The 25,561-nt window shown below is 35.2% G+C and overlaps 2 protein-coding genes across 6 annotated transcripts in view; one reads left to right on the forward strand and one right to left on the reverse strand.

Annotated features, from left to right (window-relative positions):
* Positions 1 to 676: 676 nt before the first annotated feature.
* LOC126858771 (zinc finger CCCH domain-containing protein 11A-like) lies at positions 677 to 13,336 on the forward strand. Of its 2 annotated transcripts, XM_050609322.1 has the most exons (7): positions 915 to 1,082; positions 1,220 to 1,319; positions 2,035 to 2,154; positions 2,651 to 2,822; positions 3,272 to 3,391; positions 10,772 to 11,672; positions 13,191 to 13,336. In XM_050609322.1, exons 1-6 carry the CDS (start codon positions 925 to 927, stop codon positions 11,632 to 11,634), a joined length of 1,533 nt encoding a protein of 510 aa, XP_050465279.1. In that variant the 5' UTR covers positions 915 to 924; the 3' UTR covers positions 11,635 to 11,672; positions 13,191 to 13,336. The 2 variants fall into 2 exon arrangements, with proteins under 2 accessions (XP_050465280.1, XP_050465279.1); XM_050609323.1 differs by lacking the exons at positions 915 to 1,082; positions 13,191 to 13,336 and adding an exon at positions 677 to 858 and having other exon boundaries at positions 10,772 to 12,842.
* Positions 12,962 to 25,561, reverse strand: part of LOC126858766 (paired box protein Pax-6-like) — an 86,647-nt gene continuing 74,047 nt past the window's right edge. For 2 of the 4 annotated variants that reach the window (XM_050609309.1, XM_050609310.1), the window contains exons 7-10: positions 18,159 to 18,418; positions 17,100 to 17,386; positions 16,142 to 16,512; positions 12,962 to 15,323 (exon numbers count right to left, since the gene is read on the reverse strand). In XM_050609309.1, coding sequence (XP_050465266.1) covers positions 15,229 to 15,323; positions 16,142 to 16,512; positions 17,100 to 17,386; positions 18,159 to 18,418 — 1,013 coding nt within the window. In that variant the 3' untranslated portion in view covers positions 12,962 to 15,228. Of the gene's footprint in view, positions 15,324 to 16,045; positions 16,513 to 17,099; positions 17,387 to 18,158; positions 18,419 to 25,561 lie in introns of all 4 variants that reach the window. The other 2 variants (XR_007688721.1, XM_050609311.1) reach the window with 2 other exon arrangements.

Here is a 25,561-nt window from a genome sequence, read left to right on the forward strand (position 1 = left end):
ATATTCATTTTCGAGTTTATTGTTATATATGTAAAGAGATAGTATGTTATTATTAGTTCATTGAATTAAATATGAGCAAAAATTTAATTATATTTTAGTTTTGAGTGGAATTGAAGGTGATGGCCAAAATGTAATTTCATCTTTTTAATGTATAAAGAAAATGAATATCACTTTCTCAATAAAGTTATTACAAAGAAGAAATATCGAAATGTTTTAGTATTATATTAAAAAATAAAACGTTCCTCTAAATCTTTGTCTTTCCAATCTTATTAATATTGTATTTTACATATTAATAGATTATACTACTTAATTAGTTATACTTATTTAACACTTATGAATCCTGCTTTCTCAATTCATTTCTTATTTACTTTTACTAAAAATATATTTAAATATTATATATATATAATTATATTATTATTTGACATTTAAAATTATTTCTAAGAAAAATAAATGAGAAATAAATTGGAGTAGCATTGCGTCATCGATCGTTGCACTTTTGAGTAAACCGCCATAACAGGACTAGCAACATAGCATTTGACGATAGATGCAATCCATTTGACATTACAAATGTTCGAATCATTCGATTGACCAATCAGAATGAAAGATTTCCTAATTTTAATTGGTCGTTCGAACGATCGAGAACATTCGCAACTTCAACTGGAATGCATCGTGCAAACGATAGTTGACAGTTGGCAGTAGCGTCCGCGAACGGGAATTGTGCGAGCGACAGCACGGACGGCACGTTGAGATAATCGACACGCACTGACGGTCGAGATCGACTGAGCGAGGATCTGTGTTTGAGTGGATTTTGTGTTGTGCGGAAAAAAAGGTGTCACCGTGGGACTTGCGGCGTCGAGGGTAAGTATACACACAATACGGCGATATACACGAAAATGAGAGGGGAAAAAAACGAGAGCGCGGGTCATGCGAGACGATTCTCAAATATTGTTGTTGCCCGTCGATCGCGAAAATGAGAAAGACTTCAGTTTAACCGTAGACTGCTTTGCGTATGTGCTTAACTGTTGCCGACTACGAGATCTATTCGAATTCAACAATCGCGCAATCATGTTCCGCACAAAATGGTAACGTTTCTTTTCTCCTCATTTGGTACATTCGTCTATTAATTCATCAATCGTTGGAAAATGCATTTGACATTTACGTTCGCGTTTTACTCCAACATCAACGTATGTATCTTTGAAAGATTAATCTCTGTTTTCAGCAAGGAGCACGATCACTCGTCCTTTTACAAGTTCTTACAAATGGAGCACAACCATAAAAATCTGGACTGCTACTTCTTCTATTATTCTACATGCAAAAAGGTGAGCGAATCTCCCTCGAGATAATTTTTCCTTGAGTTGAACTTCATCACCCTCGAGGCCTCTCGGTTTAGCATTAATTCGGAAAAAATTTTTCCTATCGTTCCATATTGCTCGCGATCTGTCGAGCTCGCCGAGGTTAGGTCGGCCATTTTGATGCCATGTTGATAACATTTTTTCTCACATGATACCATAAAAATTCATAAAATATATATAAATCATATAAAATTTATTTATTATTAAAACTTGGTTAAATTCTAGGGAAACGCTGATTTCTTCATTTATTTATTTATTTATACATGACGTAGAGATCTTTTATCGTCTCCGAATTAAAATTTCGTTTATTTCGTAAATATTTTGTCGATCATAGGTACATGATTTTGAAAAAATATAATATTGATCACATTGTATGTGCATGGTTATTTTATTATTCTCTTATTTTATTTTAATATCTAATTCAGTTAATGATTGAATCATAATTTAAAATATCTTATAGTATCGACATATATTTCTAAGTCATGAATAAATGATTAGAAGTAAGTAATAAATGAATGATTATATATTTACGATGCCTTAGATATTTGATAATTTCACTTGCAGTATTGATGACATGATTTGGCACTGCAAGTGTTTGTAGTTATTCTTGTTAGTTACGATATTTTAACTGAATAATTATTTAATAATTTTTACATTTAATCATTTTTTTTTATTTTTACAGGGCGACTTTTGCCCATATAGACATGAACCATCTGCTCTAGGTTGTGAAACTACGTGCACATATTGGCAGCAAGGAAATTGCCTTAATGAGCACTGTAACTTCAGACATATGGAATTAAAGGTAATTATCTTTACTTGATAAGTTCAAACTTGATTATATGTTAAATAAACAAATATATTTATAATAGTTTGTAATCTTGACATCTGTACAAAAATGAACAAAAGTTGAAAAATAGATTTTAAACATTTTTTTTTAAACCTTTAGGATATTTTATTGTTAAAATATCAATAGTGTCAAGTTGACTTATATATGGTTAAGTTACGAAAGCTGCTATTAAATCTTGATAAGATTTTTTAAATACTTATATATTTTACATAATTATTATTACTGTGTTATTTCCTCTTTTTCTAAAATATAAATTTGTGGAGTCTGATATATATAAATTAACATGCATTTTATACTATTTTTTAAAAATAATTATTGAAATAAATAAACAATGCTTGATTTAAGATAAAATTTGCATATATAGTGATATTTAATTATATTCAGTTAAATTATTTTAAATATTAGAATTTTTAAAGATAAGAATATTAACCCCTTTTTTTCCTTTCTTTAGAAAAATCGCAAATCGATTCCTTGTTATTGGGAGACACAACCTGGAGGATGTAGGAAACCACATTGTCCATTTATGCATGCGAGTCCACGCAATATTACCAATGATCCTATCAATCCTGTGAAGACAGAAGTAGCAACAAAATCTCCTAATCAAGAATGGCTCAACCGTCAAGGTAAATGTTTTTATATTGTCATAGAATAAATTTTTTAGATTGATAATTAGATTAGTAATTAGTAAAATTCATCTGTTTAGTGACACTTTGACTTTGAAAATTTTATTTAAAATTTGATTTGTTTCTGTTTTGGTAAAACACCAAAACAATTTTTTAGATTTATTTACAATACTATTTTATAGTTTATTTATTTTTATTATTATATTTATTATTATTATTTATATTATTTGCAAATTGAATAGAAAAAAATAAAATACTACTTATTTTGAGTCAATTTTAGAATTACTTCTACATTTTATATTTAGCTTATCTTATGTAAATGGGATAAGATAAGAAAATATATATGAAAACATATAGAATGAGATAATCAAATTATTAATATCACGCATTTATGATAATAACTCATTATATATGAACAAATATTTTTACATTTTTTTTATATTATAAAGATGACCCCAAGTATGACGGCAGCAGTACTACTGAGTCGGACCAAGGTAGAGGAAACAGCGAGGCTGGTAGTTTTATCGGTAGTCCCGCCGTTGATCCTCTCATCGTTAAATTTGAAGAAGGTATGAGGCTTTACTAGCCCCCCCGTCCATCTTTCAACGTACATTATCTTACGTCAGCTACTCTCTCTCTACCGCCTAGCTTGCAAACAAATATGAATCTCCCGAACGCGCTCGGTATCCCGAAGAGCCTGACAATCCCTAACAGTCCTAACAGTCTCAACATCCCCGGTAGCATCAGCGTCACAAATAATCTAAACGTCCCACCGCCGACCAATTCGCAATCCTCTCCCTGTCATCACACGCTGTCGTATCCGCATCATCAACAAAATTTACACTCTCACTCTCCTGGGCAGTCTCTGTCATCATTGCAAAATCAACAGAACTCTCCGCTCCTCCAGCAATCGCCGTACACGTCGATACATACGCAGCAAACCCCACAACCTCAGACTTCCCGATTTCCTTTTCCATTTCTCGGTATAACCTCGTATAGAAGATTTTAAAATCGATGAAAACTGTGTAGTCTTTGCCACGAAATATGTATAATTTTCTTTGTCTGTTAACCAGTAACAGAAAAATACTTTCGAAGAATTCACGAACATTTAAAATCTTTCAAGTTTTTATGATTAAGTTATTATATCGATCGTTATTGATTCTCTGACGTAGTGAATATAGAGGTGATTTAAACATATTTGGTAAGAAACGATGGATTACTACGAAAGTATTATTCTGCATGAAGAATAATATATGTATATCTTTCTAGCAGCGAAAGATACATAATGGAAAAATCTTGTGTCGATTTTAACATAATATTTAATTCACGTTAGGTCCTACCCTATATATACAGAGTACATTCCCAATATTTAATCGACCTTCACCTTTAAACTTGTTTCGTAAAATGGATCGATTTAATGAGATGCAACTAATGCAGAAAAAAACATTCATACTATTATGTCGTATTATTGTAAATTGTAGAGATGATATGATTTTATTAAGCATTTTATTACATTAGTTGCTCTTATTGTGGCTATTATTTTGTGCGATTTACCATATACAAGCTTATTTATTTGTGATTCGATATTCGCCTGTTATCATGGGAAAGATGTATCTAACATACAATATCTGCATAGATCGAATTCACATTTTTAAAAAATTGGGACTTATTGGTAATCATAATATGATCATCGAAGTACAATTGCCCAATCGTATTAATCGATCTTATTGATAAATCTAGCACTCGTATTACCACGAAAAATTTAGTAGTGAATATCGATTTTTACAGGGGCTGCTATATCTAAACTTTGCCTAAATTAGCCCTCTAACCGCCTATGGCTATCTTTCTCCAGCTGCGGTGCAATCGGGCTCGAATTAGCAGAATGGTCTAACTTAAGAAAAACGAGGTTCAAGTATCTTCGTCAATGCATCACATGCTGTAAGATCGCGAAAGCGAGAACTGTGCTAAACGAAGAAGAAGATAGCTATGGGTCGTCGCTTTACCACACACATATATGCACACAGGACATACACAGACATACACATAAATTTTTTACATTCATAGAGATCTTGTTCTTAGTTGCGGAAAGCTGGCATTTCAATGTTAATCGGGTATTTGTAATACGACAAATGAGCCTTGCTCGTTTTAGGTTTGCGTCTTTGACGAGAGAGTGTTTTGCTAGTATCTAGAAAGTTTATTTTAAATATTGCTCCGCGCCCCACCCTCTTTTTTTCGGATGTGCGGACTTACATTACATCCCTTGCGTGGCCGATCGAAAAAATATTATATGTAGCATATATTTGGATTAACCGATATGTATATCTCATTAAAAGAAACCTACGGATTTTGTCCTATCGGTCACGTTTTGGTTTGAAATAAGTGCAATGGCGAATAATAGGAAATAATTGAGATATTTATGTCCAAACCGATAAGCGCGCGAGCATGTATGCTTTCTTTGATGTCACGTATTTTATTATTATGCGTGAAATGCGTGATGTAGAAGAAGAAGGAAAAGAAAAGTAGTGAGAGAAAGAAAATGTGTGCGTACGTATGTATGTATATGTGTGAAAAAGAGAGAGAGAGAGATATCGAAAAAAGAGAGAGAGAGAGAGAAAGAATGAATAAATGAATGAATGAATGATGACTGGAGAAAGGGGTAGAAAAGAGAAAGAAAGATTTATATAAAGAAATAATATTCGCGCGCGAATCCGTGTTTAAAGACTTAGACAGATTCCAATCGCGTCCTTGCCTTGTGTTTTACGCGTGCACGAATAATAATGCCTTCATATGTTTTGGCTTCTCACGTGAATTTGAGAATTTCAGGACGGCGAAATGGAAATAACGTGATAATGCACTTCACACGGAGCTTGCGCCGGATGATAACTACGCAAATTTTCGCAGGCCACGATAATCCTGATGTTGTATCTTTACAACAAGGGCAGAGAAAAATAAAAAAAAATTGATAAAGTATAGATTTAAAACGTAAATCAAGCGTGATCTTTTAACGCTCTAAAGAGCACGTTTAACAATTCGGCTTAGAAGCTTGCTTTCTACGTGATAATGTTAAATGCCGATGTCGTTTATTATATATCGAATAAAAGAATACGCGATCGCCAAGAGAATATTACATATTATACTGATTCACTTTTTACGAATTTCCATATGATAATAGAGGATATAATGACCCTTAATTGAGACGTTGAGAACGAAAATTGAGGTACATGACAGATTTTGAAAAAGTTCTTCTAGTTAAATATCGTGTAGCGAAGAGTTTCATACAATTTAAACTTAGTTTTTATTTTCAGTAATAAACATAATTTTTTTGTTTTCAGCACCTCAATTTTTCTGATATATCGCATTTGATCTTGCGCGCTCGTTGTGGGGGAGGAAGGAGGGGTCAGCAGAAAAATTAAAAGAAAAATTCTTATTCATTAAATAATTTATCAAATTATTAATCTTGCACCGATTGAAAATTTTATAATTAGGGAAAGTATAATCGGATAGCGAACTTTTATATATATGTATATGATACGCTGGTCTTTTACAATAATAATAAATCGCATCACAGCTGAACGAAAAACGGAGGGGACATCGAGAAGAAATAACGTAAATCATTTAAGAAGACTCTGCCAGTTTTTCTCGAGTTTCTGATAGCGAACTTTTTTTTCGAGTCAACGGTGCATATGATAACTTGATAGACTAAATGATATAGGAGGCAAAGCGTTCTATCGTTATAAAACACACACGGCGAAAAAAGGAAGGAAGTTATAAAATTTTATGAAGAAGTTATTGAAATAATTGAGTTGGATGAGCATGTAATGGAAAAGAAGAGAGAGAGAGAGAGAGAGAGAGAGAAAGAAAGAGAAAAAGAAAGAAAGAGTGAGACTGAAAGGAGAAAGAAAGACCTCAAATCGATAGATTGAATACACATCACATATACACGTATTTTTGCACGAAAAATACGCGATGGAAAATAAAAAATTAGTAATTTTTCTTATATAGCGATATATGTTTTACACGCATATATATATATTATATTATATTTAATTATATATTATAGGGAATTATATATTTTTTTTTTAGTATGGTCGAGATTATTGTTGATATATAGAACTGTCGTATAGTTTTTTCTTTTTTGGAATATTCGTGTATTGGCTTTTACTCACGGTTTCGCGCGCAAAATTTTGCGCGTGTATTTTGATCGGCGAGAACTTTGTGTCTTCAACTGTACAGAGTCGCCATTCCGTTTTGTGTTCGCATAATGCCAGAGTCACGTTTTTTTTTCTTATGTACTAGATATTTTTTAATAGGCAAATTAAAATAAACGCCAATTGGGCGATTATCCGGATAGATTTGCACGGTGAATTTCCCTCTTTAAAATAGGGAACGACGCGCAGGTCTTCCAAGAAAGGAGCGAGTTCGATCGAATTCGATCGCGACACGCACCCGGATCTATAAAATCTATGTGCAAAAAAAAAGATGAAACGTACAGAAATATAAAATATGTTTGTGTGCGTGAGTTTGCAAGACAAAAGAATTTAGTAGCGAGAATGTAATATGAAATGATGACTATTGAAGAAAAGAGAGAGAGAGAGAGAGAGAGAATGTATCTAATAGTGTGCTTGGAAATGAGATGATGCGAGAGATATTTAAGTATAAAGAATAAGGACCTGCAGCGGCGGGTCCTGCCACTGCCCTTCGACGAAGGGTCTTTATCTGTGCGAATAGAGTCTCGAAGGACGAAGCGATCCACGTGTGTGAGATCGTGGGTTCTCCTTTCTCTTATATTTAACATCTATCCACAAATATTAACTATATCGAAAGCTAAAGGCTATCGACAGGATCAAAGGATCCTGCAGGTCTACTCTGTAACTTTTAACGCATGCATTATAATTATAACGTATTTTTTTTCACATAAATACAAGTGTAACGCGTGCATTGTAATTATAATGCGAGTGTTTAAAATTGCAGAATAAACCTGCTGATCGCGATGACGATGACACCGCGAGCCGATAGATTCTTTCTTCTGCTCGTTAGTGAGTCGCTATATCGTCTGCGTCGATTATTATGGTCTCATTGACTGTAAATTTATTATAGACGGTCGTGCGGGCCACAGGCGATGTTCGTTGTCTCATACTGATGTGACTCAGAGACGAGACAGATGCGTCTCGCTTTCGTCGAGATAAAAATCGATGAGCGGTAGATCTTTATGGAGAGTATGCGATTCTCTTGCGATTGCGATTAAATCGGCGATTTATTCAGGATGTGCGATAGATATCGTCAACAATCGTATTGTAAGTCTAAGTTTCGAGAGACAGCGAGTATACGCGATGTTTTCTTTACATCGCCATGGCCTGTGACTCATTTAACTTGTCGCGTGTGCATATGCGTGTGCGTGAGCGCGCGCTTGAAAGAGCGCGTCTCTTTGTAAGCGTAAATTGAAAGACAAAAGATAGAGAGAGAGAGAGAGAGTGTGTGTGTGTGTGTGTGTGTGTTGTGTGTGTGTTTGTGTGTGTGAGAACACAGAGAATATTATATATATACATATATATATATAAATATATATTATGTACTATATATATATGTTACACGAGAAAAAAAGGAGGCGATTGCGTACAACGCGATTCTCGCCTCTCGATCTTCGTTTTGTGTAAGATCATTGTTTATAGCAATTTGTTAATTTGATTTTTTTTATCTGCATTTCCTTCTCCTTGTGATTATAGAGAGCGCAAAGAAACGATAATCGTTATAATCATTGTATATGTATCTCGCGATTACTGCGCCGATCGATCCTCTTGCGACGAGAAGACGTTGCTCTTTTTTTTTTTTCAAGGATTATAAATTGTATGACGATCTGTCAAAGTGTCGCGTGAAATGCAGACTCATCGGTGCGCGTGTAATCGCGAGAACAGCATAATATCCGAGCGAACCGACAACAGTTTTTCGATCGCTCTTCTCCGACTCTTTGCTTTCGTTTCTCGACTCGCGCTCGAGTCTCTCATCGATAAATCTCAACGGCTGTCTCCGATTATATATTTCATATCTTTTTACCCGTGTTTTCTCTGACTTCCCTCGACTCGCGACATCGTACCCTTCGTCGTTACAATACGTTTGAATCGAGTCGCGAGTGATTTTTCAAGGCCGCACGCGCGACCGGAGCCCTATTTCTCTAACGTTCTCTCTCGTTATTTCATCGGTTTTTCTCTCTTGTAATTTTCCTTTTCCTACTTATTTTGGCCTCGGTCGCGTGGCGATCACACTTTAATTAAAAATTCGTCGAAGTAACGGTCGACGTAACGATTCGAGGACGTAACAAGTCGAGTCCGTAAATGCGCCTTCCTGCGATCGAAATTTGTCTCGTGGACGAGAAACGTCCGCAGCGCGGACGAGACTCTCGAGGGCTCGCCTAGGATCCCTGAAAACGGGATTGAGATCACGGCGATGAAGAGTGACAACATCCGCGATCGTTCTTACGTCGACTCGTTACGGCGACGCAGAAACGCGCGTTCGTTCTGCTTCTCTTGTCTCGAACGCGAACGATAGAGAAGAAACAAAAAAAAAAAGAAAAAAAATAAACAAAAAAACGAAAGAGCCTTTTTTCTCAGCCGATCACGGCTGCGGATATGTGGATGGAAGAGGAGAAAGATTGATTGATGCTAAAGAGTAAGCGATGCGCAATTTAACTATAACTGAATTGATGTAAGCGAATGGAAAAATCAATACTTTTCATTGAGATGATATCTGGATTTCAATAAACTTGATACCTCGAAAACCATCCGGACAATCGACCCGGAGAGCGAGCATATGACCGATAACTGTACGGTGACAATTTTTTGACAAATGTCATCAGAATTACCGGCGATGCTCTTCTCGATGGGATTTCTTTCTATTTCACTTCTTTCCGATTCCATTAACCGTAATTTTATTCATCTTCCGATTATTTTGAAAGAAACATAACTTTTGTTACTTTAAAAATTTATAATTTTTACTATCACGACGATCCAATCAAAATTTCTCCGACTTTGTGTATTATTTTTTTTTTTTTTAGATTGATTATGAATTGAGAGTAGTGTTATATAAATTGTTATACAAGTAAGTATTGTGCTTGAAGTGCGAATTAAAGTGTGCCGACAATAAGAAGTATTTCCGTTTTGCACAATTTCGAATCCGGCAGCGCAAAAGACAGATCTGCGGAGGGAAATCAATTTTAAACAGATAGAGATAAGAGAGGAAAATTGCGTCTCTTGAAAGAAATGTATGTATGACGAGAGAGAAAGAGAGAGAAGCGGAATTTTTCTTGACTGTGTTAAGAAATTTTTATTGTATAAATTAAAACCCGATTTAACAATCAAGTGTTAGTCAAGAAATGTGCGAAGGAGAGGATAAAATAAATGATGAAGCGACGAATTCGAAGTTAAAAGCTAAGTTTAAAATCGAAAGACCAGAAAGAAAAATGATTGAGATACTGAGAAGAGAAATCCGCTTAGAGATTAACCACGATTTCAAGGACAGAAAAGGAGATATCGATGATGAAAATCAATTCCTATCCAGATTTTCCTATCACAGAGCGCGCGCATGCGAAATACGGGATTATAATTTACAGTATAAAAGAGAGTATTTGAAAAAAAAAAAAAAAAAAAAACATTGTGATTGATAATGAAGAAAAATGAGAGAGAGAGACATACACAATATATAGATTCTCGATCGTTTTTGATTATATAAAGTAAGATTAAGTCCACAATTTCTGATAATGACAGATGAGAGATAGATTACCGAAACTGTAATCGGTAGATAATCGAGTGCTTTATCACCTAAACCTAAAGGGAGAGAGAGAGAGAGAGAGCGAAAGCTGATTATATCTAATAAAAATGGCCATCAACACAAGTGATGCCTTCTTCGAATAATCCAGACGATTATTTGATCCATCATTCTTCGTATGTTTCTTCCAGAATCCGATAATGAAAGTGCACCATCACCAGTAAAATCGCAGCCCAAGGTACCGTACTGCAAGACCTACGAACAGATGAGACTAGAGGAGATCCAGGCGGAGAGTGCAGCATATTACTCGTACGAGGCTGGAAACAATGTCGGACTTTTCTGCAATCAAACGGATATTAGCAAGACTAATAAAATCGGTGCTACTCGATGGGTGAATTTCCCCAAGGCTGAAGAACCGGTAAAGGAGCTAAACTTTAAAGTTTTGAGCCTGGAGGAGATCCGACGACGGAAGAAGGAGAAAGAGCTGGCCGCTAAAATTTTGACGGATGCGCCGGAGCCTTCGTCGCTGATCGAAACGACGAGAAGCGTGAAGAAGCGTTCGATCAAACAGTGCGATGAGGAGAGCTCGGTTAATCCGGTGAAGAAGCGCAAAATCAGCTCCGAATTTATCAAAAGTGACGAACCCATCAAGATACCACCGATAAAACTGCGAAGGTCTCTGAAAAGCATTATTATAAATGATACTCAGACAAAATCATGCAAAGATGTGGCCGGAACGGTGGATGGTCAGGTTGACGAAATATCGTGTCGCGAGAGGCTGGAGAGTCATAGCGACGAGTCGACTAATGCGAACAGGAGAAGCGAGGTGGAGGTCAGATTGTGCGACAGCAGTACAGACGAGGAGAAAACTCAAACGCAAGCGGAACAAGCGATGGATGACAGGAAATCGGTCGCCACGTACACCGCGGAGGATATTATGAGTAGCGCCCTATTGGCCGGTGGTCGATCGTACGCGAATACCGAGGATGAGTACCTGAGAATAGACGCGTCGTCTGATGATATTATGAGAGATATCGAAGACTTGCTCAAGTAGAAAAACTGCGATTTAAGCGACTTTAGACAAATCTGTGCGTAAGTAAAGATACTGAGTCTTATACTCTACGCCCTTTTTCTTAAAGGTTCAAAAATATCTTAAAAAATTTTATATAAAAATAACGTCTATTCTTTTTTTAATATTTGGATAGACATAAATAAAGAACTTAAAATAGAAAGATCGTACGGTTATCTAGACAAGTATTTAATCAATCGTTGATAGTTTCATTTTACGCTTTAGCTTTAATTCGTAAATTACATTACGTCTTAATTTTATTATTCCGAATTTAAGATTGCGTATTAATTTCAGTATGTACATAAATCAATATTTCTCTTATAGTCTTTCTCTGACTTCAATCATATTCATAACTTTTTTATTTGTTATGAAATTATCGTGAAAAATTAAAATCAATAATAATAAATATTCCAAATGTGCAGTGTATAAATATCACTTAGAGATATGTATGAAAGTTAAATTAAAATATAATAATCGCATTGATACGAAATGATATTTCGTTGCACATTTCGAAACTTTGAAATGAATAATAAATTTTTTGAAATACACGCAAAATAATAAAAGGAAATAAATTCTATACTTTGAAGTTTTTAATAATTACTTTAATCGACGTCATATATGCCTTTAATATTAAGACTCTTGATCACTTATTGATGTTATATTGAATTATGTCAGGAATCGTGTAAATTATTTTTTTGCGAAATATTAGAATGTCGAAATAAATTAGTTTTTTTTTTCAATTTGTCATTCGTGACAATATAAAGCAGTCAAATATATCGAAAATTATCTTTGGGAAAATTATATTTAATTATAAGTATAATTATAATTATATTTATATATAATTATGGAAACTTATAATTATATAGTTAAATTGATAAATAGCGGCAAATCTTAATCAGTTGTCCATTTGTCCACAAAGTCCCGTTTGTTGGAAATAGGATAGCAATATAAATTATATATACATTTATTTATAAAAAAAGCTTTCGGTATATCTTACCGTTCTACTGAACGCGGATGATAATGTATGAATAAAACTAATCTATTTTGAATAAAAAAAAATATTCTTGATTTCTTACTTCATAATTCAATATGACTACAAGAAATGAGAGCCTTAAAGATTTAGGCTATATATTGAATGTATCTATTATATATTATTATTTTTAAAGCCTGTAAACATTTCGTTTTTGTACTAAATTATGCGATAACTATAATAATGTTATAGAATTATATAAATAATAATTATATATATATATATATATATATATATATATATATATATATATACACTGTTGCAATTTTGTAATAAATTCACTGGGCTTTATATAACTCTGGTATTACTTCTCTTATTATTAAATAGTGCATTAATATATTATAAAGTATAACTTTTTAAATAAGTCCAAAAAAAGAATTAAATATGCACATTTTTATAATTTTTTTGTCGATTTTATATTATAATTAATTGATTATAATCAAAGCACAACTTTGTCATATCAGTGCTAATTTAATCTTACCCACGAGTGTTTTCTTTTTTTTATTTGTAGAAATAATCCAGGGTTAATCGCGCCAGCAGATCTATATCGCAATTGAGATAGTTTCTAATGAGGATTTAGGAAATACACATGTCTTCGAATGTAAATTAATTATTAAGTCGAAATAAATATACAATTGTTACATTTGCAAGGTAAAACGATGGTCTCTTTCTGCTTGCACACATTCCGCTTTCCTTTATCTCTTATAATTGGTTCAATTGTTTCGATTTGGACGATGCAGGAGGGATCATTGATATCTTTATTGATTATCGATTATTAGGAGGATTAACGAAACGGCATTGAGATACATATGAATTATCGAATCGAGATGAACACGTCCGGAAAAGAATTGCGCTTGATTTCTAATAGGAAATCACACGATCGTTACTTATCTTGATCAATTGATATCCAGTATTAGATACATGGTTGCTTTACACTCTCGGCAATTAATATTTGATATATTAAGGACGAATGTATACGCTAAAATCTCGCAAACGGATTCTCCGATTAGAAAACAAGCATCGAGAGAACTCTCGATTAAATGTACACACTATTTATTTAGAATGCATAATCGTACGCTTAACATATCTGGCCTAAGGGAAATCACAATCGGTTCTTCTCTTTCTCTCTCTCTCTCTCTCTCTCTCTCTCTCCCTTTTCTCACGAACCTTGCACCGGATATAAATTACGAATTGATTTTAAATGTATTTAGAGAATTATAGAGTCAACTATGTATATATTTATATATAAATGACTGGATCGAGATATTCTTACGATGTACACACAACAAACTCACGTTTATTATCTCCTGTCTCTCTCCGCTCTGTTTTATACGAGTATAAATAATAACATAATACCGACTTAGAAACTATTTTTATTTCCCTTTCTCTCGCCTACAAGAATTACATCTACGAAACGTTGCGAATAAAAACAGCGAGAATTCTCGAGAGCGATTTTCTTTCTTTTTCCTCTCTGATTTTCACGCTAATTATTTTTACACGAGTTGCACATTGCCGATGATTTATTTTTTTTTTTCACCGCGTCTCATCTTGCCCGATTCTATTTCCAAGATATTGGAAGTATAATCGTATACGAATAAAATGAAGCTGTGTAATTATAAAAGTGTGCATATACGTAGATGTATATTTTGGAAGATTTTCCATATAACACCTTGCCGATCATTGATATTGTGATATATCATATAAAAAAATTACCGCGAATTATTTGACATATGTCTTACAAAGATCGTACGTTCTTACGAGTCATTGGATTTTGATAAAGCATCTCGAAATAAAGAAATATCTCTTTGCGTGTACATTATTAACATTGTTAGTGAAAGTGCGAAAAAGCAGTATTATTATTTACCTAAAAATTATAAAGGGACTTGATCGGGAAGATGTTAATTATAAATGTAAATATTAATTTTTAATACAGGATATTAGAAATTTAATTTTAACGATGAATAAGATTCACACCATCATACACAGAAATTGATTGATCCGCCTATTGTAACCCAATTCGGCATGTGTCACATTTGTATTGCAATTATACAATTACTACATCGATTTATTATCAATACATAAATAGATTCGATCATTTAGTTAAAAATTTAATTTTTTATCCTCGACGAATATTTATTCAGATCTCAGATAGAACAGATTCTTTTGTGCCTCGGATGATTTTCTCACACAAGTAAACGAATTCATGGACAATGTTGTCTCTTTGGGGAAAAGTTTCTGTGTGTGTGAAATGATGTTCATGACGCATTCATTGCCTTACAGAAACGGAAGCAGCGGACGCGAACACGGACAAATCAAACTCGTTTCCATGCAGAGCTTTGGCTTAAACGAAACGCACGGGTGTGATAGATCACTTTGATTTTTGCTACGAGACAGAGTCGCACGCACAAACAATCAACATCATAAAGTGCGGAGACTTCGCGCCACGATCAAGCGTAACCGTGTGTGCCGTTCTTTTTCGGTAACGTAAACTAGATAGACGAAGAAGCTCAAGTCTACGGAGACGAGGTCGACGTCGATGACCACCACGGTCACTGCAGCCTCGGTGACCAATATTGCGCCGCCATGTCGGGCGCCGGTTGACCTGGTACCGCGATCGGCACACTCACGCCCGGCGATATTAGACCTGTAAAAAAATCCGTTGTGTGCATTCGCAATAAATTTCATGGACATAAAATACTTTGCATGCGTAGAAATTATGTGCAAATTCTCTTGCTAATGCTAGTACTTTCAATAAAAATTTAAATTATAATTTCGTGGCTGATTTAACACACATATAATATATAGAGTTATTAATAAATGTTAGTAATGAAGAGAGATGAAAGAAGAACGAAAGTAATCAGAGCAGTTATATAAAAATCTCGATTTATTTTTCGAGATAACTGTGTATGTGTGTAGTGTTCTATCTGTGTGTATCTGCCAAAATATTTTATCATCTCATTATCATTAAGAGATGTGTAATAATACACAAAATAAGATCACAGGTGGAACTAACAATAGCAACATATAACAATGACAGTATAAATACATACATTTTATTGTATTTTTAATGACAAAATTAATCTGTTTTTAAGATACACATAGTCTTGTACAACGCGTTTTGCTCTGCCGACATAAATTGCACATCACTCTACTAACACCTACAATCCATTAACTAGAAATAAGAAGCGCTCAGGCGGCTAATGTAGGCGATGCAGGCGAGTAGCTTTACGGACATCTCTAGATCGCATTTACTACGATATAATGAGATGGGGAAATCTCTCACGAGATCGTTCGATCGCGCGAACGGGGATACTTTGAGGGGCACCAAAGGGGCAGGGGAAGACAGAAGCGTGTATAATCCATTACCGGCGGGCTCGATAGCGTGTTATCCATGGTAGCCGTAGTAGTAGTCCATCGGCTAGAGTGCAAGCAGCGAATGCAGTGAGTGCGGTAGACACTCACCGGTCGAGCTGGCGTTCTGATTGTACTGATTGAGGCCCGCCGCGTGATAGGGCTGCGTGGGGCTGCAAGTGGGCCTGGCGCCGTAGCCTAGATGAAGAGGCTCGTAGCTCGGTGGTCTCGCGACCCCGCACGAGTAGCCGTTATCCCGTTGCTGGAGGCACGCACCGGGACTCGGTCCGACGGTCATGCCCACGGTCATGCCCATTGGGCTCATACCACCCCCGGTGGACAGCGAAGACATGCTGCTCGTCGTGTGCTGATTCTGCTGACTGGCACCAGACATCGTAAAGCTCGGCATCGACGTCATTGGACTGTAATGCCAAAAAGGAATGACATGACGCGATGCATCAACGCGATCGTTTCCTCTTTTACTGTAAAATGTAAAAGCTTTTCTTAGCTACGTATATTTTGATGTCATTCTACCGAAATAATATCGCTATTAAATATTTTGAGAGTGAAAAATGTGAATTAAATCTTTGACAAGAGGAATTTTATTATGTCACAATAAATGATATAAATATTTTATTATTATATTTTATATCGTGTGTCTTTTATAAAGATAAAATAAAATAGATTATAAAATTAACCATTAGATATAAAAATAGTATTTGAAATAAATGTCATTCATATATGAAGTAATATTTGAAATAATATAAAAGATTATTTGTTTATTATATATTATTTGAAAAGTGTGTGTGTATCTATATCCAAAAACTTTAAATATGTATTTCAAATAAATAATTTTAATATATTCATACCCTTGTAAAAGAATAAATGCTTCAATATTTTATCTAACAAAAATACACTATTTACATAAATCATGATTTTTTAATCTTTGCATATTTGAAATATGCCCACTATTAAATAACTGATTTTATCGCAGAGTCAATCATCGATTTAATATCTCCATTTTGGATAGCTTAGCCATGGTGAAAATTTTTTCGCGTTTTACTCTCACCTGTATGAGTCGGGCATGCTGGGTATTCCGGGATATACAGCGGTGGGCGCGAATCCATGGTGTATTCTGGGGGGCGAGGGTGGTGCCTGCGGTGGTGGCTGGCCTCCGAGTATTCCCGAGGGTGGTGGCGGCGTCGGGTGACCAGCACCCACCAGACTAACCCCGGCAGTGTGTTGCTGTTGCTGTTGCTGCTGCTGTTGCTGCTGCTGCGGTGGCGGATTATCCCTCCGTTGCGTGCGTAATTTCTCCTCGCGCCGCCACTTTGCCCGCCGATTCGAAAACCAGACCTGAGTTAGTGAACGAGAAGACAGACGAAGATACAGGTCAATCGCTAGACTACGGATAACTTTCGTGTCGGTTGACAATCGTGGACGAAACGGTTTATTAAGAAAAAGCGAGGATCTATTCCTTGCGAAGATCTATTATAAATTGTAGCATCGAGTCTTTGTTAATTTTTTAAGTTAATTTTTTCATTGATGTTTATGATTATCAATCTTGGCATGATTTATGATAAAATAATAGACCTGTATATGTGCGTATAAAAAATAATATCGTAAGATTGTATATATGTATATAATACTATTTTTTATACAAATGATAAAAACACCGAGATGAAGTTATAATTGTAGAAATACCGAATCTAACGAATACCGTTTTCTTTCAGTAACTGCCAACCACTCTTCTTACAGCCACAAGTATGAAGTCAATATGTTCAAGAATTAAAAGGTACAGCAAACTTTCATACAATATACGTCCCGAGAAATATGTAATTATTAATGAAATATATAAAAATTCATCATGTCTTATAATTCGTGAACGATGAGTAAACTGACTACAAATTGAGACCTTAACATAGATAGGAAAACACGAGATAATCTTTTGATAAAAAAATTATTATTTTAATAATACATTAACGGATATTCTCTATTTAATATTCTCTTATGATAACTGCTAATTTTTCAAAGTAAAAAGCATCATGCTATTATTTATTTATTTGACGGCCCCAATTATTCTACTTGTCATGCAAATATTTCGGTCAATATTGCGCCGAATAGTCACCTGGATTCGCGCCTCCGGTAGGCCGATCTTGCCGGCGAGTCTCTCTCTGGCGAACACGTCCGGATAGTGCGTCCTCTCGAACTCCTTCTCGAGCGCGTCGATTTGCTCGTTGCTGAAGCTCGTACGATTCCTCTGCAGCTTCCTCTTCAGGCGTAGACGCGCCTGATCGTCGTCGGCGCCGCCTGACACGCTGCCGGCGTTACTGTTGTCACCTCCGCTGTTCGTCTCGTCCGAATGCGCGCCACCCTCGAGCTCGGTTACTGGAATGATAAAACGTAACGTCACATACCGTTAACATCTGTCGCAAGAAGAACTATTTCTTTTCGTATTTTATGTGAATTAAATATGATATGAATTGAATATATAACATGAATAATTTTCGTATTAAAAGAATATCTTGTTAATTAATTTTCTATTAGATAATAGATAATTAGATAATAAAATATTATCCTATTATTTGATAATATAGAATCAATTTGATAATAGAATTCTATTATTTAATCCCTTCTTCGGGTCAATTTTTTTGCAAATTTTATCAAGACGGTTTAAATATATCTCCAAGAGTTTTTTGTAGAAATACATCCAACAATTTTTAAATCGATGTATTAAATATTTCTTTCATATATCTTTGATTTATCAAGCTTTAATCTGAATTGTCAAAAGTGATAATTTTTTTAAAAAAGTTAATTTTTATAGAAGTTAATCTTTATAAGAGTTAATTGCAACAATTGATGAATCTAGTTTATAATTTGAGAAGAAAAAATTAAATTCAAAGAAATTTTTATTGACAATAAAATCCATTACTCAATAAAATTTCACATTTAAATAATATGTAATATTTTTTTCTCAAAATATCGATAAAGATTATCTTTTCTAAATCTACTTGCGAGCAAGTTATGTTTTTCAGGAATCGTTCTCGGTTATAACGGCGGAGGAAATCGGCGATGTATTATCAATGTCAGGATGCGTGATAACGTGTGGCACACGATTTGGGGTTTCGTTTACTCCTCTCCTCCCTCCTTCCTCCTCTTCCTCTGGTTTTCTTATATCAATACCTACGTGTTATATACGCTCGCGTCTTTATACGTGTATCTATTCGTGTGTATGCGTGTGGACGTGCGCGTATGTGAAGGAAAACGAGCGATATAGGCAGGCGTCGCCGGGTGAACCTTATCGTCGGTTTCTGGGTGAGCGCGTCGAGGCGTCACCGGGTTCGCCTCGACGACGATGAGGGGGATGGTGCGGAGACACAGGGTAGAGCGAGAAGAGGACGATGAAGGAGAACGCGCGGGGGGGATGAGACTACAGGGTGCCCGATAAGACGATGGGCGTCCCGACGCCAGTCGCCGGCCCCCCCCCGCTACTGTCATTTCGCGACTACCTCCTCTGCGTTGAAGAGGCTCGAGTCAGAATCTGGCTCGATGTGACACACTGTTATCGAAATTTAATTATATATTCTATGTAAAGTTCTATGTTTTATATAATCTTAAATATTACTATAATTAAAGTAATAAAAAGTCACATTTTTTTAGTTTTTTGTTGATTGATTTCACTGTATTTAAAGCTAGTTAAAAAAATAGTATCTGTTTTATCCATCTTTTCTTATTACATAATATTTGATAATTCTTATTGCATAAGTTTTGAAACAATATAAGAAACAATATTTGAAATAATTTTTGCAAAAGTTTAAAAATTTCGAATACTATTTCGAATAAGAATTTCTGATATTTCGATTAGAATTAATATTATCATTAATAATTTTAATCATTTGCATTTTTTAAATAGATATTTTCTATATATTTGTATATATCACTTTCGCATCTTCATCATTTTTATATTTATTGAATTTTATTGAATGTTTTATTTAAATGCGAAATACACAATATGTTTTCGATTATTTGTATTTGAAATATGTTCACTGAGTATCTATTAATAGATTTTATTTTATATATTTTATATATATGTTTCATTATATCATTTGTGGCGATAAGAAATTACGTTAAAATATTTCCATGATAATAGATCTAATATTTAATTTTGAAAATATAAATGGTATTAATTTCTCGATATGTTATTGCTCTATGAGATGAAAAATTAGTAATATTAACAAGTAAAAAATCTTAATAGATACTAGGAATAGCTGTTATCGTTGAAATCAGTATAAATATTATCGAGAGATAGTAATAATATCACATTTTCCGTATATGAGGTCAGATTACAAGCGCCAGCGGATCCCGGGGATAACGAAAACGTCTGTAATAATCGTCGTATAAGCGGCAAAATCCAGGATACATCCCTCTCCCGGCTCACCCTTTCGTTCCCTCCCCCACGTGATTCGCTCGAGGAAGCTGGCAGACGGCCACGCTAGTAGCGGCAAAGTTCTCGCGGCTCGGTAGGGCTTGGTGGTTGCCTCGAACTTTCCTCCCCCGCGTGTTGAGGAGAATCGAGTGCGACGTTGGCGTACAAGTTCTCCGATCCCCCGTCCCCTTCTCCATTCCCCCTCCTACGCCCTTCTCATCCACCAGCCTCGGGTCGCTCCTTCGTAACCGTGTACTGCAAACGATATCTTTAGGGGCGGCCCTCCGTCAGTATCTACGGCGCGGGGGTAAATGTTACGAGGGTGTCTTAAGCGGTAATTAAAACCGCCTTATCCTCCTTCCCTTCCCTCCTATCCCTTCCCCTCACCCCTCCGCCCCACATTTCCTTTCTCCTCTCGTCCTTGCGAATCTTCCGGAACTTGAGGAAGCAACTTCGGGCCTTCGCGGTTGCTGGATCTTTCGTCTTTACCATCACGGTCGAATCGCTCATCATTTCTACGCGGTATGCTCGCGAGTTTAACAGCGATGCGGAAAACTCGACGTTCTTGCATCGAGCATTTAAGGAGGAGAGATTTGTCGTTGGAATGAGTATAAGTTGGGGTGAAATGACGAGGTAAATCAGCAACTAAAAATTTGTACGCCGTTATCATAATATTTCAAGCATATTGGACACGATGTCCGGTGATAATATAGCGTGATTAAAGTATCAATGAATTTTTTTAACATGCCACATACAAAAATTGTTCGAAGTAATTTTTTTAAATGGAAGATTAGGAGGATATTTAGAGCAGATATAAAACTTTTGTATTATAAAATATCTTATCTTTAAATAGAAGTTATTTTGTTAAATTGAGAGAGTAATACTTCATTTACATGATCTACTGAGTTTCTATTAATATCCTAATTGCATATAATAAAACTTGCAAATCGAGAAAAGTTTTAATTCAAATTTAATATGTAAAGAGAATATATTCATAAATTGTAGAAGATATTTTTGGTTGATGATTCATATATTTTTTTTTTTATTTTACTTCCTTTTTTTTTGTTCTACATAAATTATTGCCCCAAATCTCATTCTGTTTGCATATTTTAATTAAAAAAAATTGGACTTCAGAGATGCTAAAAATGTCACAGCACTATTATGCTACTTTATGCGATAGACGAATAAATATGTATGTTATATAGAAATCTTTACTAGGCACAAATCTCCGTGCTAAAGAAGGTTCGGAAGGCAGGAGCTAAACACGGGACCATTTTGCCCATGGAGGGGAATCCACGTCACCCAGGCAGCTTCTCGTTTCCCCCTGTCTCTCTTCGTTTCTGGCCCCAACCAGATCATTCGCATCTTCCTTCAACGAATTATCCACCAACCGGGGCTGACGCGCGTTCGAGCGTGATGGCGGAATTACGTTCGTGTGGTTTAAACTACCAACGTCATTGCGTGCATTCGATATTCTTCCGATATTTTGCACGTGCAATATTCTTGACAATATATCTTGTACTCTTGTGCATTTAATACAGGCTAAAAATACACATCAGCTTTCACGAATCGAAATAAAAGTATATGTCTTTTAAACGAAATTAAGAGACCCAGTGAAATTTTTTACAACATATTTTACCATTAATTAAATTTTTCTATGTGTTTATTAAATAAATATTAGTTTATTATATAAAATCTAGAAATTACATAAATATATTCGCTCTAAATTTATAAAATATTTGTATATCATGTTTATTTTTTTGATAAATATTTTTCTTTTGAATAAATTACGAGCCTACAGAGTTATAAGAGATTATTCATTTTATTTTCAATTTATTTTATATCTTGTATTTTTTTGCTTTTTAAAAAAGTGTTGCTTCTCTTTTACGGAATCCGGAAAAAGGTTTTCCATGTGAAACAATAGCGTAACTTTTTTTTACAAAAAAAAAAAAAAAACGCGGAATCGTGATCTCATTTGCAGTCGTTAAAATGCGTCGCGCCTTCGGGCCGTAGAGTCGAATATACGATCGACGAGAGCATGAGAAAAGGGACGCTTATTAACGTCGATAATGGACTTGGTGGTGCACTTAGCTAAACGCTTTAAAGACTGCGTTGAGAGAGCGGTATTGTACGCGAACGTGCGCGGCCGCGACAATGCCTATTGCGGTGTGCTGGCGGCATTGTGGCGGTTCGTATCGGTAGTTTACTTTCAATCGTCGTGCGATCGGCCCGGGAAAAGGATCGTCGAGCATAGCCAGTAAGAATAACAAGAGCGTAGAAACAAAGGATCCCCGGAGAGGGATAAACGATTTGAGCGGCGAGAAAAAGAAGAGAGAGAGAATGGCGAGAAACTCTCAATCTCTTTCTCTCTCTTTCTCTCGAAAGTTTCTGTTACTCGCGTGCCCTGCTAACTCGACCACGAGAAGTTACTCGAATGAAAAGTAAAAAGTAAAGAGAGAAAAGAAAAGCACACTCGGAAGGGGAGGAACCTTCGGCACTTCCGATCTACTTCTCTCTCTCTCTCTCTCTCTTCTCTTCTTCTCTTCCTCTTCTACTAGTCCACGACACGGGCTATTGCGAGTTGAAATTCAAGAGTCACGGGGTTGCAAACTCGATGATCGAAGGAAACAATGCTACACTTACACGGTGAAACTTGACGCATTGGGTAAACGGCACGTGGTCCACTCGTGCATGCCACGCAATCGCCGTCGAGAGAGCGAGAGAGGCACGATCCCTCCTTCAGTCCTCTTGGATGACGAACACAGTGGCGAACGCAAAGTGGCAAGCGCGAAGTGGCCAACTTTCGGACCGCGAGCTTCGTCGAGGCGTGATTAACGCGGCTCCGGCTTTCGTCTCTGGTAAGAGAAACGTTTTGCGGCTCGTGCGATGAGAGATCGACCTCTCGAGATATACTGCAACGAACGATACGTTCGGCAAAAAACACAATACCTTCTTTCATTATTCATTCATCCGTTCTTAAATTACATTTTGAATCTACTTGCTAATAAAGCCCATTTTGAACGCTTATAAATTTGCAAAAATTTAGGACAGAATATTATTTATAATTATATAACTACGTCTCCTGTATTTTAATGATATAATTATATACAATATAATATAATATATTATAATATATAATATATAATTAGGATCAGAAAATATATTTAAATTAAATCAGAATACATATCAAGATAATATACGTATATATATAATCTTGATATTTTGATTTAATTTAAATATTTCCTGAATTTTGTTATGATTTATAAGTGACGTTTAGAAAGAAATTTAACAATTTAAAAGGAATTAATTAATGCTGATAATAAATTAAGAATAAAAAAAGGAATTTTTTTCAATTACTTAGATATCGAATATATAAAAGAAATTAATAAAATAATATCATAAGTTATATATTTTTGCATAAGGCAAATTAAAAAATTTATTACATATTTCTCTTTAATTATACATTTCTTAATGTAAATATATACAAGAGAGAGTCTTCAAGATTAATAAAATTATATACCACAGATCTTTCTTTACTTCACAATCCCTCGAACTAGTTTTGCATGAAAGACGACAACCTCGAGTTGACACTTGGACTAAAACGTCGCGCTTGTAAACGACATTTTATGACTGCTAAGGCTAAACATATGAAACCGGAGAGACTCACTGAGGGAGGGAAAAAGACCTCGGGTAAAAGACCAGATGCATTCCGCGTCGAATGGCATCAGAATGGCAGCGATGATACAGATGTTACGCGCTCGCGCGCGATGTTCATTCAGACGAATAAGAGTCAACACGTCGGCACGGAAAGTCTGACGGCCATTATTATTAGGGGCCCAGCTAATAACGCGTAATGCCGACCGCGGCCGCCCTTTTTTCGTGCATTTTTATTAGCGTTCCTACCCTCCTCTGATAGAGAGTAGCGTTTCCCCTCGCTACGTGTGCGATGCCATAGGTGCGCGAAGGCAGAAGACAACAGACATCGGGGGTACCACCCGTTTCGGTGTGACATCTCGCACCCCTCGGGATGACGATTATCGTTTTTAACCCAACTAGAAAAGCCAGTCGGCGACAATGGCCGGCCATGATGCGTTAGCAACGGCCATCCAGATGTTGTAAAAATGGCGTAAAGGGGGCGGGAATGATAGGAAGACACGAGTAAAATATAATATATATAGAAATATATAAACAATTCCAGAATCCAGCATCCTTATCCAAATGACAGAATGTAATACTTGAACTAAACAAGATTAATATAAATAAAAAACTGTAACATAATATTTTGGTTGATTGGGGTATACATTTTAGATTAATATTTTAACTCAATTGAAATTCTTTAATATTTATATATAAAATAAAAAAATTATATAACAAAAGATAGTAAAATTATTTTTTTTTCATACTTATATACTTTTCATACGCGTTAAATTATTAATTTAAAAAATTTTAAAAATACACCATAAATTCAAAATATTTTATAAATCCTATATTATATGTATTATAATTTTAGAATAAAAATTTATTAATGCGGAAATCCAATGAAATTAGAAAAGATCTATTCGGGAAGGATCATTTTCAGATGTAGAGGCTCTAAAGGGGCAGAAGAGAGCTTTCTCTCTCTTGCTGCAAAATTGCGTATCACTCAAGAACGGATAGGATTAAGAAGTATAATCCGCTCCGACCTAGTGCCTAATCCTACGTACAAATTTATGGATATCCCGTCCCTTAATACCGAATATGCGACGCGCGCACCGAACTTTCTAACGTGAATCCGCCGAAAATGTATCTCGTGGATTAAAGACCATTTTCCAACTGGAACGCTAAATGTTGCATGACAATGAAATGATATTATTATTAGGAAAGAAGAAATAATGAAGTATTCGACACGTCATGATTTCGATTTTTGCCTAAACAATGTAAACATTGCAAATTATTTTCAATATCCGTTTATTTACATTATCCGTTTATTATTGAAACTCATATATATATATATATATATTTTTCTATAAGACATTTTTTTATACCTATTTCGATTATATCTTGTTAGAATCACAGCTGACTTATAAATGCTGTCAAATAAAATTTATAATAGAAGCACTGACTTT

This window comes from Cataglyphis hispanica, chromosome 2, assembly GCF_021464435.1.
Source record: "Cataglyphis hispanica isolate Lineage 1 chromosome 2, ULB_Chis1_1.0, whole genome shotgun sequence".
Classification (NCBI taxonomy): domain Eukaryota; kingdom Metazoa; phylum Arthropoda; class Insecta; order Hymenoptera; family Formicidae; genus Cataglyphis; species Cataglyphis hispanica.

Bases quoted from the DNA above. Each gene is read 5' to 3' on its own strand.
- LOC126858771 (XM_050609322.1), top strand. From the start codon at position 925: ATGCGAGACGATTCTCAAATATTGTTGTTGCCCGTCGATCGCGAAAAT. The intron at 1,320-2,034 runs GTGAGCGAATCT...TTATTTTTACAG, and splicing joins ATTATTCTACATGCAAAAAG to GGCGACTTTTGCCCATATAG. The intron at 2,155-2,650 runs GTAATTATCTTT...TCCTTTCTTTAG, and splicing joins TCAGACATATGGAATTAAAG to AAAAATCGCAAATCGATTCC.